The following is a 16,540-nucleotide window of genomic DNA, read 5'->3' on the forward strand; positions in this document are numbered from 1 at the left end:
GAGCTCCTCCAGCGGCGGGGCTGCAGCGTGCGCGGAGTCGGGGACCCTTCAGCGCCGAGCCTGCCCCCCGGCTGGCTTTTTAAACCGATAAAAGCTGCCCACACCACACCCCTCCCTCGCTCGCGCGGGGCCGGGCAGAGCACCGACTCCCACCGCCAGGGGTCCCCTGGCAGCGCGCGCCGGCGGCCGGCGCCCAGCCCGCCCCGCCCTCGCCCCCGAGGAGAATGGGCCTCGCCCGGCTGAATCCGCGCCCGCTCCATGCCCCAGCCACCGCCGCCCAGTCCCGCTCTGCCCCCCCGCCCCCATCCCGGCAACGCCAGCTCTCTGAGCCGGGCCATTTCCAGCCCCCGGGGGCTGTCTCGGTCCCTACCCCCGGGATCTCAGGTCTGTCCCCCCATCTCAGGCCGATCTCCAGCCTGGGGCTCAGGTCTGTCCCCCCATCTCAGGCCGATCTCCAGCCTGGGGCTCAGGTCTGTCCCCCCATCTCAGGCCGATCTCCAGCCTGGGGCTCAGGTCTGTCCCCCCATTTCAGGCCGATCTCCAGCCTAGGGTTCTGCGCCGGGTCCCTCACTGGGCTCCCATCTCCAGCCCAGCCAAGGGCAGCTCCAAGTCCCTGAGCTCATCCCCCAGCCCCCTGGGGCGAGTCCCACATTTCATCACACCAGAGCCCCTGGCACGGGTCGCCTGAGCTCTTGTCAAATACTTCTCCCCAGGGCTGCCAAGGAGCCTCGCTGCCGGGGCAGAGCATACCCCCTTCCCCACAGGGCTGCAGCGGGCAGAGCATACCCCCTTCGCCACGGGGCTGCAGCGGGCAGAGCATACCCCCTTCCCCACAGGCTGCAGCGGGCAGAGCATACCCCCTTCCCCACAGGCTGCAGCGGGCAGAGCATATCCCCTTCCCCACAGGCTGCAGCGGGCAGAGCATACCCCCTTCCCCACGGGGCTGCAGCGGGCAGAGCATACCCCCTTCCCCACGGGGCTGCAGCGGGCAGAGCATACCCCCTTCCCCACGGGGCTGCAGCGGGCAGAGCATACCCCCTTCCCCACGGGGCTGCAGCGGGCAGAGCATACCCCCTTCCCCACGGGGCTGCAGCGGGCAGAGCATATCCCCTTCCCCACGGGGCTGCAGCGGGCAGAGCATACCCCCTTCCCCACGGGGCTGCAGCGGGCAGAGCATATCCCCTTCCCCACGGGGCTGCAGCGGGCAGAGCATACCCCCTTCCCCACGGGGCTGCAGCGGGCAGAGCGGCCTGCTCAGGTGGGACTGGTGGTGCCCTTTGCTCCTTGTGCAACATGTCACTAGTGCTGCCTGGAAAACACCCCGCTGCTACATGAACAGCCCACGAAACAAACTGTCAGAGCTTCACCTGACGCTTTCGCTTTGCGGAGCGACGCAGTTCCCTACAGAGACGTTTACAAATACAAGCTAAAGAGCCGGACGAAGGGAAAGCGATCGGCTCTGGATGGGGAGAGGAACTTCCCCAAAGGTGCCGAATAATAATCGGGTTTCCTCGGAGAGCCAGCAACATGGACAAATAACCCCCGCTTGCTATCCTTATCTCTAATCACCCCTCCCAAGCACCCAGCCTATCTCCTTCGCTAGAAGGGGTTACGGCCGGTCAAGAGCAAGATTAGTAAAGAAAAGTGCCAAGAATGCCCGGAGAAGCCAAGCCAGCGATAGCTGAAGCAGGTACTTGGAGGCAGGAGGAAGCAGGAACGAGAAGTATCTGAACTGAAACTGACTTTTTAAAGGATCCCAAGGAAAATCCTACCTCTGGGTCTACGTATTGGCTACCAGACATGCTGTCCTGGGCTTGGTGGAGAGTCTGACTGAGGTTTCACTGCGCTACAATTTAGACTAGCAGAGAAAGGAAGATCCTGTATTGTAAAAAGCAAGCGAGGGGGAGGTAGCTATAAGTGAGACAGCTGGCCGCCGGCCAGGGTTTGTTCTGCTCGCTTTTGGCTAGGATGACAGCAATGGTGGGTCTAGGCACATCCCTAAACTCTGGGAGCTGCAGGGGGTGGAAAGGGAAAAAAAAATCCTGAAACTGGACTTTCCCAACCTTGTTCTGCCTGTGCAGATTTTGAAACCTGGGGCGAGGTTGCTTTGCCAACCACTCCAATACACAGCGATCCAAGTTAGGCTGCTGCTTGCTTCGAAAAGGAAAATCGATGTATTCACTCTGCAGCACGTCGGCATGTGGCGAGGGCGGTGGTGCTGGAAAGGCACCAAATTTTAGCCCTAGGATGACAAGCTCTTCGGAGCTGTGTCTGTGCTCTCTGGTCGCAGTCAGAAGCCTCCAGTTTCCTTCATAAATCCTGTTTCAGGTCACCAGACAGTGTGTACTAAAACGGTTGCCTTGATGTTTCAGAGCGGAAAGTAATGAGAGTAGTTGTATTTCACATCTAAATCAAAGTGAGGAGTTTGTATTTTTCTTTGACAATAGTTTACATACAAGAACAACTGTGGAAAATTAGGGTCCTTTTGGGTTGCAAGAGGGAAATTGTTCCGAGTGATTCATTTCACAGCTATGCAAATATTTAACAAGTCCGCGCTTTTACTGTATTTTTTTCTGGGAGGAGAATGATCCATGCCAACATATTGTAGCCTATTGGCCATGCGTATTATCTTCCGGGATTTTTAAAGACGAGATATTGAGGTAAACGCTGTAATGTTTTCAGCATGGGGTTTCTTTATAATCGAACCCCCACGGTAACTCAGAGAGATTCGGTTTTATTAATAATAAATAACAACAATGCTCACCACTCTGTGGGTCTGAAGTGCCTTTGCTTATGGTTACAAAGGCACTGCACTGCTAGGAACTAATTCCTTGTTTTGCTATATAAGATTTCTCCGTGTTGGAACGATCAGTTATTTCCTGTTAAACGTTTGCAGAGATAATCTGACCTTTTAAAACATGTCCGTTAGTAGAGTATTGCACCAAGAAAACTAGATGTAAACATCGGTTTAATGCTGTAAAATAGTCTGTAAAGTTCATCGCCTAAAAATGAAAATAGAGTTCAGACATATTATCCTGATGGTCATAAGTGAGGGACGGGGTCATCAGTTAATGGTAAATTAACCCTCCTTTCAATCCCTTCTGTTTCAAGTGCTCATAATTTTATCAAGCAAATTCGTACAGGTCGGATATATTCCATGCTTCACATTGGTTCTTATTTCAAATATGATCTTGTTAATTTTGTGTGTGTGTGCAAAATTCGTTGGAGTAGAAACTTGGCCTAAACTTTTTAAAAGCCAATCTGCATTTGAAGAAGAACATGTCATTGTTTTAAAAGTTACGAATGTTTAAATTAGTGAGTTTCAGACATGTGTATCAGAAGTTTTAGAAGCATTATGCAGCATTGTTGCATGCCTTAAGGATGACTAAATTAAAGATACAGTTGTTAACTCCGAAGTCTGCATGGACCCAGAGTTCTTACATTCTGCAGAAGAAACCTGTTTCTAGGAAGCTTGTAAAGAAGTCATGTAGGACTGCAGCACCACTGCAGTACAAAAATTTTTCCAAGTTGGCAGAGTTTATACACATTGCAAGATGAATTCCAGATCAAGGAACTTAGGGGTTGAAATGAACTATGGTATCTGGTGAGAATACAAGTTACTGCTTAAAGTTTAAAGCCAAGAGAATAAATCACAAAGCGAAAATTACACCTGTGCTAACAACTTCTGAGCATGAGGCATATCTGTAGGAATGGGTAGGGTCCAAGGAATGTGTCCATTTCCAATAACACCATTACCTTCATAAGAATCAATCAATCAAACAAACAAACCAGCCAACACAAATGTGGATCCAGAGAAGCAACATGACTGAACAAAAGAACAACCAGCATGGTTTGTATTGTTCATCAGATGGAACAATCTGTTGTTGAAAAACTATCTATCTATCTTCAGAAGATAAAGATATCTTCAGATAATGTTTATATATAAATATTATGGAAACCTTCCAAAAGATTGAAACTTAAGTGTAGAATTGAACAAAATACTTGCTGAGCACTGGCCGTACTTCTAGTTTTTAGAAGCAGAAGGGTTTTCAGCACTTTTGTTATATGCTTCTAGATTAATACCCAGCATGATTTCCTACTCTACCAAATAGGTACCAGAGTGTAAAATACTTTCCACGTAGCAATGTCTGAGACTGAGATATAACAGTTAACTATAAGTGTATAACTCTCCACTAGGAATCTGATTCTGATCTCATTTACACCTATTTTGCACCTGTGTAATTCCAATGACATCATTTGCACTATTCCTAATATATTCTGGTGTAATTGAGATCAGAATCAGCCACTGGCAATGCATTTCTTTTAAATTTATTTTCTACAGAAGCCAGCCAGTTTGTTTCATATCTAAAACAGCATCTATCAGTAGGCAACCCTCAGCATGTGCAGTACTCAAAAAAGCCAAACACTTTGGAGAGGGTTCATAAGACGATCACTTAAGTAATTTAGGGTGGGATTCACAAAGGTGCCTAACCCACCTGGGAATGAAATACCTTTATGAATCCCTTCTAATGTCTTCAATGGGACTATTCATGTGCTGTAAGTTATGCACAGGCTTTAGTGGTATTTTTACGGATGAGAACCTCAACCATTAATACGTTCTTTATGGGGTTTTTCTTTTGGATATTGGGCCCCAACTGGTATGTGGCATGAAGCATGGGGATTTGTTTACAATGTAGTCTCATTCCATGATGCATAGAGGTTAAGGCTAGAAGGAATCATTGTAATCATCTAGTCTGACCTCCTGCATAACACAGGTCATAGAACTTCATCCAATAATTCCACATCAAGGCCATAACTTCTGATTGCGCTAGAGCATGTATTTTCGAAAGACATCCATTCTTGATTTAAAGACTACAGGTGATGGCAAAGCCACCACATCAGTGGTAAATTGTTTCAACAATTAATTACACTCATAGTTAAAAATTTGCACCTTATTTCAAGTTTGAATTTTTCTAGCTTCATCTTCCAGGCATTAGAACTTGTTGTGCCTTTGCTATATTAACACATCCTCTATTACCAAATCTCCCTGTGAAGGCACCCATAGACACTGATCAACTCCCCTCTTAACCGTCCCTTTGATAGCTAAAGACATCGAGCTTCTCATGTAAGACATGTTTTTAACACCTTGAATCATTCTAGTTGCTCTGTTCTTAACCCCTTTCCAATTTGTCAACATATTTTTAATATGTGGACACCACAACTAGCAATGATCTCCCTGATGCTGTATTTACATCTTCTTATTCCTGTTAAATATAATATTGTCCATGATTTCTTATGAAAATATAAGAATGTAGAGCCATTGTGCTCAATGGTTGTAGCCAGAGACTCATAGACTTTAAGGTCAGAAGGGACCATCATGATAATCTAGTCTGACCTGCACATCACGGTCTACAGATCCTCACCCACCCACTCCTGTAATAGACCCATAACTTGTGGCTGAGTTCCTGAAGTCCTCAGATCATGATTTAAAGACTTCAAGTTCCTGAGAATCCGCAATTTACACTAGTGTAAACCTGCAAGTGACACCTCACCATGCTGCAGAGGAAAGCGAAAACCCCCCAGGGTCTCTGCCAATCTGACCCCGGGGAAAATTCCTTCTCAACACCTAATATGGCAATCAGTTAGACCCTGAGCATGTGGTTAAGACCCACTAGCCAGACACCTAGGAAAGAATTCTCTGTAGTAACTCAGAACCCTCCCCATCTAGTGTCCCCTCCATAAACTTAAACTCAACAAACTCAGTTTTGAAGCCAGTTAGGTTTTTGCCCTCATTGCTCCCCTTGGTTAGAAAGCTTCATCTAATTTCAAGCCTAAACTGTTGATGGCCAGTTTATATCCATTTGTTCTTGTGTCCACACTGGCACTTAACTTAAATAACTCCTCTCCCTCCCTGGTATTTATCCTTCTGACATACTTTTAAAGAGCAGTCATATCTCTCTTCAGCCTCCTTTTGGGAAGGCTAAACAAGCCAAGCTCTTTGAGTCTCCTCTCATAAGGTAGGTTTTCCATTCCTTGGCTCATCCCAGTAGTCATTCGCTGCACCTGTTCCAGTTTGAATTCATCTTTCTTAAATATGGGAGACCAGAATTACACAGAGTATTCCAGATGAGGTCTTACCAGTGCTTTGTATAATGGTACTAACACTTTCCTTTCTCTTTTGGGAATACCTCGCCTAGTGCATCCTAGGACTGCATTAGCCTTTTTCACAGCCGCTTCACATTGATGGCTCATCATCATCCTTTGACCAACCAATACAGACAGGTCTTTTTCCTCCTCTGCTTCTTCCGAGCTTATAGCTTGTCCCCATTTTATAGCAAAAATTCTTGTTGTTAGTCCCTAAATGCATGACCTTGCACTTGACACTATTAAATTTCATCTCATTTCTATTACTCCAGTTTTCCAGGTCATCCAGATCATCTTGTATGATATTCTGGTCCTCCTCCATATTGGCAGTACCTTCTAACTTTGTGTCATCCACAAATTTTATTAGCACACTTCTACTTTTTGCGCCAATACCAGTAATAAAATGTTAAATAAGATTGGTCCCAAGATTGATTCCTGAGGAACTCCACTAGTAACCACCCTTCATCCTGACAGTTCACCTTTTGGTAGCCATTATAGTCTCCTCTTTAACCAGTTCTTTTTATCCACCTCTCCATTCTCATATTAACACCCATCTTCTCCAATTTAACTAATAATTTCCTATGTGGAACTGTATCAGATGTCTTACTGAAATCTAGGTAGATTAGACCTACTGCATTTCCTTTGTCTAAAAAATCAGTTATCTTCTCAAAGAAGGTGATCAGATTGGACTGGCATGATCTACCTTTTGTAAAGCCATGTTGCATTTTATCACAATTTGGTTTATATCCATAACTACTTTCTCTTTTAAAAATTTGTTCCAAGACTTTGCATACAATTGAGGTCAAACTAACAGGCCTGTAGTTTTCCAGATCACTTTCCCCCCTTTCTTAAAAATAAGTACTGTATTAGCTATTCTTCAGTCCTGAGGTATGACCCTCGAATTTACAGATTCATTAAAAATCCTTGCTATTGGGCTTGCAATTTTGTGTGCCAGTTCTAATATTCTTGGACAGAGATTATGTGGGCCCCCTGATTTAGTCCCATTAAGTTGTTGGTGTTTGACTTCCACCTCAGATGTGGTAATTCCTACCTCCATATCCTCGTTCCAATTAGCCACCCTGCTAATAGCTCTAAACTCTCATTAGCCTTATTAAAAACTGAGGCAAAGTATGTGTTTAGGTGTTGAGCCACGCCCTGATTATCTTTAATCTCCACCCCATCCTCAGTGCTTAGCGGTCCTACTTCTTTTCTTGTTTTATTTTTTATGTGGCTATAGAACCTTTTTCTGTTGGTTTTAATTCCTTTTGCAAGGTCCAATTCTGCTTAGCCTTTGGTAGTTCTCATTTTATCCTTACACTTTCTGACCTCCAAGAGGTAACTTTCCTTGCTGATCCATCCCACTTTCCATTCCTTGTAGGCTTTCTGATTTCTCTTAATCACCTGTTTGAGATGCTTGTTCATCCAGGTAGGTCTGCAACCTTTCCCTACATATTTTTTCCCCCTGCCTGGGATGCAGGCTTCAGATAGTTTCTGCAACTTTGACAAAGTAATTCCAAGCCTCCTCCACATTCAGATGAGTTCTTCAGTCTAGTCCACTTCCCTAACTAATTCCCTTAATTTTTTAAAGTTAGCCCTTTTGAAATCAAGGACCCTAGTTGGAGATCTATTTTTGTTTATCCTTTGATTAAGTTTAAACTGAATTAGCTCATGATCACTCAAAACAAGGTTGTCCCCTACAGCCAGTTCTTCTATGAGGTCCTCACTACTCACTAATACCAAATCTAAAATGGCATCCCCTCTTGTTGGTTCAGTGACTATTTGGTGAAGAAATCTGTCAGCTATCACATCCAGGAAAATCTGAGCCCTACTATTATTAGTAGCACTTGTCCTACATTCTATATCCGGGAAGTTAAAGTCTCCCATAATCACACAATTCCCAGTAGTATTTATTTCATTAAAAACATTAAAGAGGTCTCTATCCATATCCAAATTGGATCCTGGAGGTCTGTAGCATACCCTGAGCACTTGCCCAAGGGAACTTTTAGTAGCTTCCTTCCCCAAAGTGATTTTGGCCCAAACGGACTCTGTCTTATCCATTTCATCACTTCTAATTTCTTTACTGTCTACCTCATCTTGAATATACAATGATACTCAACCACTTTTGCCTTTATTTCTATCTTTCCTGAACAGCACAAACCCCTCAATGCCTGTACTCCAGTCAGTCATGACTACTATTCCACCATGTTTCTGTTATCCCTATAAAATCTGGTTTCACTTTCTGCACTAGTAGTTCTAGTTCCTCTATTTTGTTACCCAGGCTCCTTGCATTGGTGTGTGAACATCTTAATTGCTGCTGCTTGGCTTCACCCACGTTCTTTGCCTGATTGGCAAGGAATTGTCATTCTACTGTCAGTATCACCTACCTGACTGTTAGTGCCGATACCAATGAAACTATTTTTCCTCTTAACGTCCATTCTCTTACCCAATGCTGTTCCTTTCTCCATTGCTGTATCCTTTCTTATTTGATTTTCCCCTCTCAATGTTAAAATAGGATTATATTAGAATCTTGCAAATGTCTCCCCCAAGTTTCTAGTTTGAGCTCTTTTAATTAGCTACGTCATCCTCCAATTCAGAAGTCTATTTCCCTCCCTACTCAGGTGGAGTCCATCCCATGAGACCAGTTCTCTGTCCATGAATGCCTCCCAATGGTCAAACATCCCAAAGCCCTTCTTATAGCACCACCGCCTGAGTCATCTATTGACCATCAGTTTCTTGTCTCACCTTCATTCTCCTCCTCTACGGACAGGTAGAATCCCACTGAAGATCACCTTCGACTCCATTTTTTTAAGCATCTTTCCCAACCTGGCGTAGTCTCCCTAGATACATTCCAGTGAGAACCTAGCTGTATCATTTTCATTTGTTCCCACATGAAAGACAATCAGTCGATTCTTTCCTGCTCCCACTAGGATCCTCTTCCTCCTCAGGTCAACATCCCATACCTTAGCTCCCGGCAGACAGCGCAACCCTCTGTTCTCCGGATCAGCTCTGGTGACAGGCCTGTCTATTCTTCTTAGTTTAGCTGTTTATATACTCTTAGTCACAGTTTATGAGAGCTACAAATATAATAGAGCCAGACTCTATATTAAGTGAAATTGTAGCTGCTTCTGTAGGCCTGTACAACTTCCTGAGCAAATGTGACTTTGCAGTGTGGCAAATGGAAGATATCAGGCAAATCATTTTGCATTGGTTGCTCTCTCAGTGGTATATATGAAAAAACAAACAAACGGTGTCCCATCCTGTGTGATACCATGGGGATGAGAATATTATAAATACCCAGACAGATACAATAACTGCAATATAGAGCAGCTCCCTCTTGCTTGCAGAAATTCTCCAAAATTCACTCTGGTCTGATAGTATGGCTGTAGCAGCTTCCTTCTTCCCATTTGCTTGTGTCTTTGCATTACCACAAGAATTACAGCTGAGTCACAAGCAGTTAAAGGAGGTATTGGATGTGTCCACAATGGACAGAGATGCTTCAACTCCGATCATGACTGCTCCTGCCTTTTGCTTTGTTTCTTTTCCAGGAACAACTTACAGCCTTTGCTAAGTGCAAACTCATCCACTCTCTTTTTAGCTCTCTGATCCCTATTCTTTTCTCATGGCTGGGTATTTTTTTTTCACTCTCTTTTATATATTTTCCCTCTCACAGCCTCCCCTCATGCCAATACAATCGCTTTTGCAGAGAAGCAGCACAATTAAATGAACAACATAAGCAGAATTGACAAAGCTCCGGAAGGTCCATTTTTAGGCACTTGCTTTAGTACATTCTTCAGATTACTTTTCTAACTCCAGCATGGACTCTTTCCTCTGCTAAAATTCCCCTCCCCATACTACATATATAGGCCCAAGTGAGAGAGCTGTTGCTAAACAGCGGTAGATAAGGCCCTGGTCTGGAACTCAGGAGATCTGGTTCAATTCCCAGCTTTATCACTGCCCTGCTGGGTGACTTTGGGTATGTCACCTCATCTGCAAAACAGGAATAATGGTACTGCCTTTCTTTGTAAAAGGCTTTGAGCTCTAAAGATGAGAAGTGCTATATATTATCCCTCAGTATTACATCACGGGGATTTTTTAAAAACCAAATAGCCTTCACAACATACAAAATCTTGAAGCATAAAAAAGGAAAGCTACTATCTAAAATTTATTCCCATGAGTCCCCAAAAATCCTCACCATGAACTTATTCCATACATTTGGGTAGTCAGGAGTTTTGTTAAACTTTCTGCATTTCCTGCCTTTTAGGTGCTCAACTGCCTTATTCACCTTTGACTTTCCTTAAAATTCTCACAGTGCCTAAAAGCACTGTCTTGTGGAGGACACTGATCATGATGCCTTGCACTCATAACATGTTCTTGAGCTGCTCATTTACACCCTTTGGGATTGCTCCAAGTATCACTGGGATCATCTTTGTTCTAGTTTTTAATAATGGTTCCACTTCGCAGCAGAGTTCTTCATACTTCACTATCTTTTCCTTGTTCTTTTTTGCTGTTTCTGCTTACTGGTAATGCAATATTAATTAACATGGTCTTGTTGGTCTTCTTTTTTATAACTATATCAGGCCTGCTAGCCTGCCCTGTTTGGTCTGTGACACTGGCTAGATCCCATAAAATCTTAGCCTTTTCATTCTCTACAGCACTGTGAGTTCAGTGATCATAATACCACATGGTTCATTCAAATCTGTACTTGCCAGAGAGGCTCCAATGGAGATACTTGGTGATCTTATTGTGTCTGTTTATATAGACTCTCCCAGCCAGGTTCATGCAGGTATGAATACCTGTTCCACTGGCTCTTCCTTTTCAGAATATGTTCTGCAGTTTGGGGAGCAATTCTGCTGGTCAATTTTGTTTTAAACGTAGTTAAGCTTTAAAGACTGCTCTTGTGCACTGCTAATGAGGCTCCCTGTCTCTCTTTTGAGGTATCCTACAAGCTAAGAGTTTATTAATCTTCATTCACTAATGGGTTTGATCTTTTTCCATTATCTGTGCACTGATTTCTGTGTAAATCTTTCATGTCTTTCTTTGGTGATTTGCTTTCTCCTTTATTTTATGCCTCCTTGTGCTGGAATGCAGGCTCACCTATCACTTGTTATCAAGACCAGATCATCTTATACTCTGGTTGACTCCTCATATATTTTGATGTGATATTCTTCATTGTCAGTTGCTTCCTCCACAGATAGCAGGCTTTTCCCCCATCACATTGTCCTATGTGCATCCTGCCCAAATCTTGATTGCTATTCATTATACTTTATGCATCACCAGGAGCTTTCTTGTTTGGATGTCAGATGTTTTCTTCTCTTGTTTCCACTAGATTACTCTGGTATTGTACTGTACTACTTATATTGCCCGCAGATTGTTAGCTTGGATCAAATCCTTTGAACAGAATTTTGTTCTTAGAGTAATATTCTTTTCCTAACTTCTTCTTTGGCTTCCTTATGTTGTAGCTCTGACCGTTCCCTGATTTCAAGGAGTTTGTAGGGCCATGATGCTGAGAGATATCTTGTTAACTTGTATGCCTTCTGGCTGTACCAGTGTGCCCCTCTACAGATGCAGACACGCATTTCGCCAAGTCAATCCATAGCTTTATATCTTCACCAAACTTTTCTCCAAGTCATCAATCTCTGAATCTCCTTTTGTGACCATCCATATAGTTTCAAACCATCTGTTTATAATAAATGGTTAACTGGTAGTTGCTCCTAGCTGATATGATAACCACAATTCATCTCATGGAGCATCCATGACAGCAGCAGCATTGCTGCCATGAACAGCATTAGAGATAAGGTATCCCCTTGAAAGATTCCTCTTTTAATTTGGACCTCATCAATGAGACACCCTTCCAGCATGAGTCGAGTGTTCCAGTCAACCAGAGATTGCTGCAGAAAGGAAATCATCTTCATGCATTTTCAGTATCTTAAGTATCCATGAATGTGGGATGCTGTCATGGTAGTCTATCCACACCATCTCTACGATTTCCTTTTTTTTGTTTTGCCTCTTCTGTGATCCTTCTGTTCAGTCTGAGGTTTTTTTGGACCTTTCATGTTTACTGTGCAGCCTTTTTGCTCAGGAGCTAGCGCTATTCAGATCTTCTTGGACAGAATAGCCATTAGAAATTTCCACATAGTTGGTAAACATGTGATCAGTCTATAATCCATACGATCACTGTGGCCTTCTTTCTATATAAAGACTGTTCTCCCCATCACCATCCATCTTGGCCATCTGTTCTTCAAACATTTATTAAGTCTGTAACCGGGAGGCCTCACCCCCGCGGCGCCTCCTACTGGTCGTCCTTGGGAATTAGCTCAGTCCAGTGTCCAGAGCGCCCTCTGCAGGCTGGTGATCCGCCTTTCCAGCTACTGGCCCCATGTCCCTCCCTGGACCCAGTGCCCTTTTACATAGGGTGCTGCCCCCTGGCAGTGACCCCTTGTTCTCAGGGTCTCCCCTCCCTAGGGAACCCCTGCCCTCTATTCCCACCTTGCCTCAGTGTATGGCTACTGCCAGGCATTGTCTAGCCCCACACCCTGGAGCAGACTGCAGTATCAGCCAACTCATCACTGACAAGGAGGGTTTGGACCTGCTGCCTTGGCCTACCCCTGGGCTGCACCTTGCAACCCCCAGTACTAGCTCCCTGCAGCCAGGCCCTTCTCCCTCTACAGGCAGAGGGAGACTGTTTGTGCTCCTGGCTTCTCTGCCTTATATAAGGGCCTGTTGCTCAGTTTGGGGCGTGGCCCCAGCTGCCACCACTTCCCCCAATCAGCCCAGCCTAAAAGGCTGCTTTCTCCAGCCCCAGCCCTTATCCAGGGGCTGTTTTAACCCTTTCAGGGCTGGGCAGTGGTCCACCCTGCTACAAAGTTGTTCAGGTAAACAATCATGGAGAGTTGGTAGGCATTTCAGCCAGAATCCATGCACCCCACCTGGTCTAGGTGCTTTCCAGTTTTTAATTCCCCTCAGTATTTCAGCTATTTCTTTCTTTGATATTCCTGTGTGTTCCTTTATTGTGTGTTTTCTACATTTTTGGATTATATTGTACATCCTTTGACCAGAGTTCCTTCCAGTAGCACTGAAACTCTTCCACATTATTGATTGTCTCTCTACATTTTCCTGTTCTGCTCTTAACGTTGATCTGATCAAAGAATCTCTGTGGTCTCTCATGGAGTATCTGTTCTCTTGACATTGACAGTTTCATGCTGAATATTTTTCAAGTCTGTGACTCAGTATGGTCAGTTTTTGTTTACATTGTATCTTCACAACTCTCACATCCCTTTCATTCATATTTCATCTCCAGGGCTGTTTGCTTCTGTTTTATTTTTAAATGTTTTTTTTTCCAGATTCATCCAATAGGCTGATATTGTGATGTAGCAGCTTAATCTTCTTGTTTAACTTTCATTTCCATGGGGGTTTTTGAATACAGCAAGTTTTCTGTTGGTTTATATCCTCTGCCAGTTTGATAATAAACTGATGAGCTGCTACAGTTGCTGTAGCATGAATTATATAATACAACTGGCTAACCCACATTGGTCTTATAGCTTCCTTCAACACTTCATTCAGTGCTTGCACTATACCATCAAGCCTTTGCTGGTCTACAAGCCAAATACTTGGTATTGATAGTATTCAGATTGAGGTCAAACTGACAAAATAAGCTGTATTTCACCGAAGACTGTCAGCATCACCTCGACTGGAACACACAATTATTCTGGGAAACAGAAAGGTTTTTGTTTTTGATGGAAAAATCTCTCTGAGGAAAAAAGTACATTTTCTAGGCACTCTCACAAGCAGGCCAAAATATAGGGATATTTTTGTCAGGTTTGCTGTAGAGTTCTCTCTTTTTTTTAATAGCTAGAAATACCATGTGGTCTTGCGTCAGGTCCAAAGGAATGAATACAGACAGGGAAGTTCCCATTTCCACTGGAGATAGTGGCAAAAGTCCCATTGATTTCAATGGGAGGAGGATATGTTGCATAATGGGAAACTGTATTTTATACCTATCTCTAGCTAAGTGATTACTCTGTGTTGTTCAAGGTCACAGTAATAGTCAATTAAATCTTTACAGTAGTTACTTAAGGCTCATTTAGGTACAAGCATCTCCAGGGGGAAGCTATTCTTGTATTAAAACATTTGTGGCATAACCATATTCATTTCATTCAGCTGAAGACTAGGTGGCCAACCAATTGCTGGGTTTGAAATCAATAAATAGGCATTTGCTGCGGTGATTTAGCTAGAACATAATGTGCATCTACAGCACCTCACTTGCCACCTCTTTTATAATTGCAGGTTGAGTGCATTTACTGTAACTTCTTGCAGTTAACTCCAACTTTCTTATGCTCACTCTGTTAGTGTACAATATTGGTGGAAGTGTCCGGTGTTTGACCTTGTTCAAATTGTTTTTCTCAAAGACTGTTCTTTTTCAACATGTATTTTTAAAAAAGAGAGTTCATGTGACTTTATAGCAACAGTTTATCCCTGCAGGTGGGGGAAGATCACACCCAGTACAAATAATGGTGTTATCGTTTTTTGGCTTCTACAAGATATAAGTGTGTGGTCCAATGCGCCAGAACTGCAGGACTGTCCTGAACTTTTCAGCTATCCCTGAAAAAAACTGTGTGTGCCTAAGTACACTCATTAGGCAGGGGAGAGGGGAGGGGTTTTTATTTAGTCATAAATTAATATTCCTGTTAGGATTTCTTTCAAACTCAGTTTTATTAAAGAACACATTGGGTGGGGGGAAGATTGTTACAATTCTATCTCTTGCTACATGCAACAATAAAATATTTGTTCTACAATAAATCAGATGCAAAGGACCGTGTTAAACAACTCATGTGAGGAGGTCGGTCAAAGCCCTCTGTATACTAAAGGACAAATATAGAATAAGACAAATTAAGGTTAGTTATGCTTTTTAAATAAGAATAGCCTCCGCATGTAAAACATGATTCTGAAATTATTTCCCTAGCAGAGCTAAGCTAACAGTTCATAAATACAAATCTATCTGAGGTACTTATTTGTACCCATTACAATAATCTTTAAAGTCTTTATCCTCCCAACACATTTGTTGCAGATGGGAAGCGAGGCACAGAAAACCAAAGAGGAAGACCCTCAGCTGGTATAAATTGCCACAGATCGGTTGAAGTCAATGGGGGTAGAGGATCCATCCCGTTAAGCTACATCTACACTATGAGCTGGGGGGCACAACAGCCCTGCTCGCGTACACATACTTGTGCTAGTTCTCAATGAGCTAGAAAAATATAAATAGTAGTATATCCACAATAGCACAGGCATGGTAGAGCCATGTGAGCACAAACCCACCTGTACCCCACGGAGATTGTTAAGTTGTACTTCAGTAGCCGCTACCCATGCTAACGCAGCTACCCTGCTGTTTATGCTTGTGCTAGCTTGATGAAACCTGCCTTGAGTGCAGGGGACTGGACTAGATGACCTCTTGTGGTCCCTTCCAAACTACACTGCTATGATTCTATAAGATGAGCATCAATAGCCTTTTACTTTCGTTGCCTGGCTTCACATCTGTCAAATAGAGCTATAACAATTGACAGCTGAGGATCTGGTGACCTGTCTGACTTGCTGAAGATAGGAAGCCTGTGAAAGCTGGAATCCAGGTCTTCTTAGGTCCAGGCTAGTTCTCTAACCATGGGACCACCCTTCCTCTTAGGTATTCAGCTATAAATTTGCAATGACTCCACTGAAGTCAATGGCCTCTCTCTGAATGTATACTTGTGTATCTGAGAGCAGATTTTGGCCTAATATGTGCAAGGCATAATGGAAGGATAACTGGCCTCGGACAGATTCACACCAGTAACCAGGTATTGAGTGATCTCTGTATCTTTCGCCGGTTAACATGGTTGGCTACGTGGATGGTGTCACCAGGAAGGTTTTGGCTTCCTCAGCTGTGGGATGCTGTTCTGAGGACTGCTGAGCAGAGATGGGGTCCTTCTATCAAGGAAGATGAAAAGTATTTTTGGATACAGACTGACTAACCTAGTGAGGTGGGGATTTAAGCTAGGTTCGACGAGGGCAGGGACAAAGGGGAGACATGTAGGAATATAGAGGGGGAGTCAAATAATGATCTTAGATGTCTGAATATTAATACAAGAAGTATGGGGAATAAACAGGAAGAACTAGAAATAGTAGTGAATAAATCACAATTACGACATAATTGGCATCACAGAGACTAGGTGGGATAATTCACATGACTGGAATATTGGTATAGAAGGATACAGCTTGTTCAGGAAGGACAGGCAGGGGAAAAACGGGAAGAGGTGTTGCCTTGTACATCAAAGATATATACACTTGCACGGAGGTTGAGATAGAAATGGGAGACAGAACTGTTGAAAGTCTCTGGGTAAGGACAAAAGGGGTAAAAAAAAAAAAAAAG

General features: G+C 43.6%; 1 protein-coding gene across 2 annotated transcripts in view; it reads right to left on the reverse strand.

Moving 5' to 3' along the window:
* Positions 1 to 1,889, reverse strand: part of CAV1 (caveolin 1) — a 33,678-nt gene extending 31,789 nt beyond the window's left edge. Inside the window, exon 1 of one of the 2 annotated variants that reach the window (XM_050936381.1) lies at positions 1,773 to 1,889. In XM_050936381.1, the coding sequence (XP_050792338.1) occupies positions 1,773 to 1,802 (30 nt within the window). In that variant the 5' untranslated portion in view covers positions 1,803 to 1,889. Of the gene's footprint in view, positions 1 to 1,367; positions 1,464 to 1,772 lie in introns of those variants that run through there. The other variant, XM_050936380.1, reaches the window with a different exon arrangement.
* Between the last annotated feature and the right edge of the window lie 14,651 nt (positions 1,890 to 16,540).

This window comes from Gopherus flavomarginatus, chromosome 1 (assembly GCF_025201925.1).
Source record: "Gopherus flavomarginatus isolate rGopFla2 chromosome 1, rGopFla2.mat.asm, whole genome shotgun sequence".
Classification (NCBI taxonomy): domain Eukaryota; kingdom Metazoa; phylum Chordata; order Testudines; family Testudinidae; genus Gopherus; species Gopherus flavomarginatus.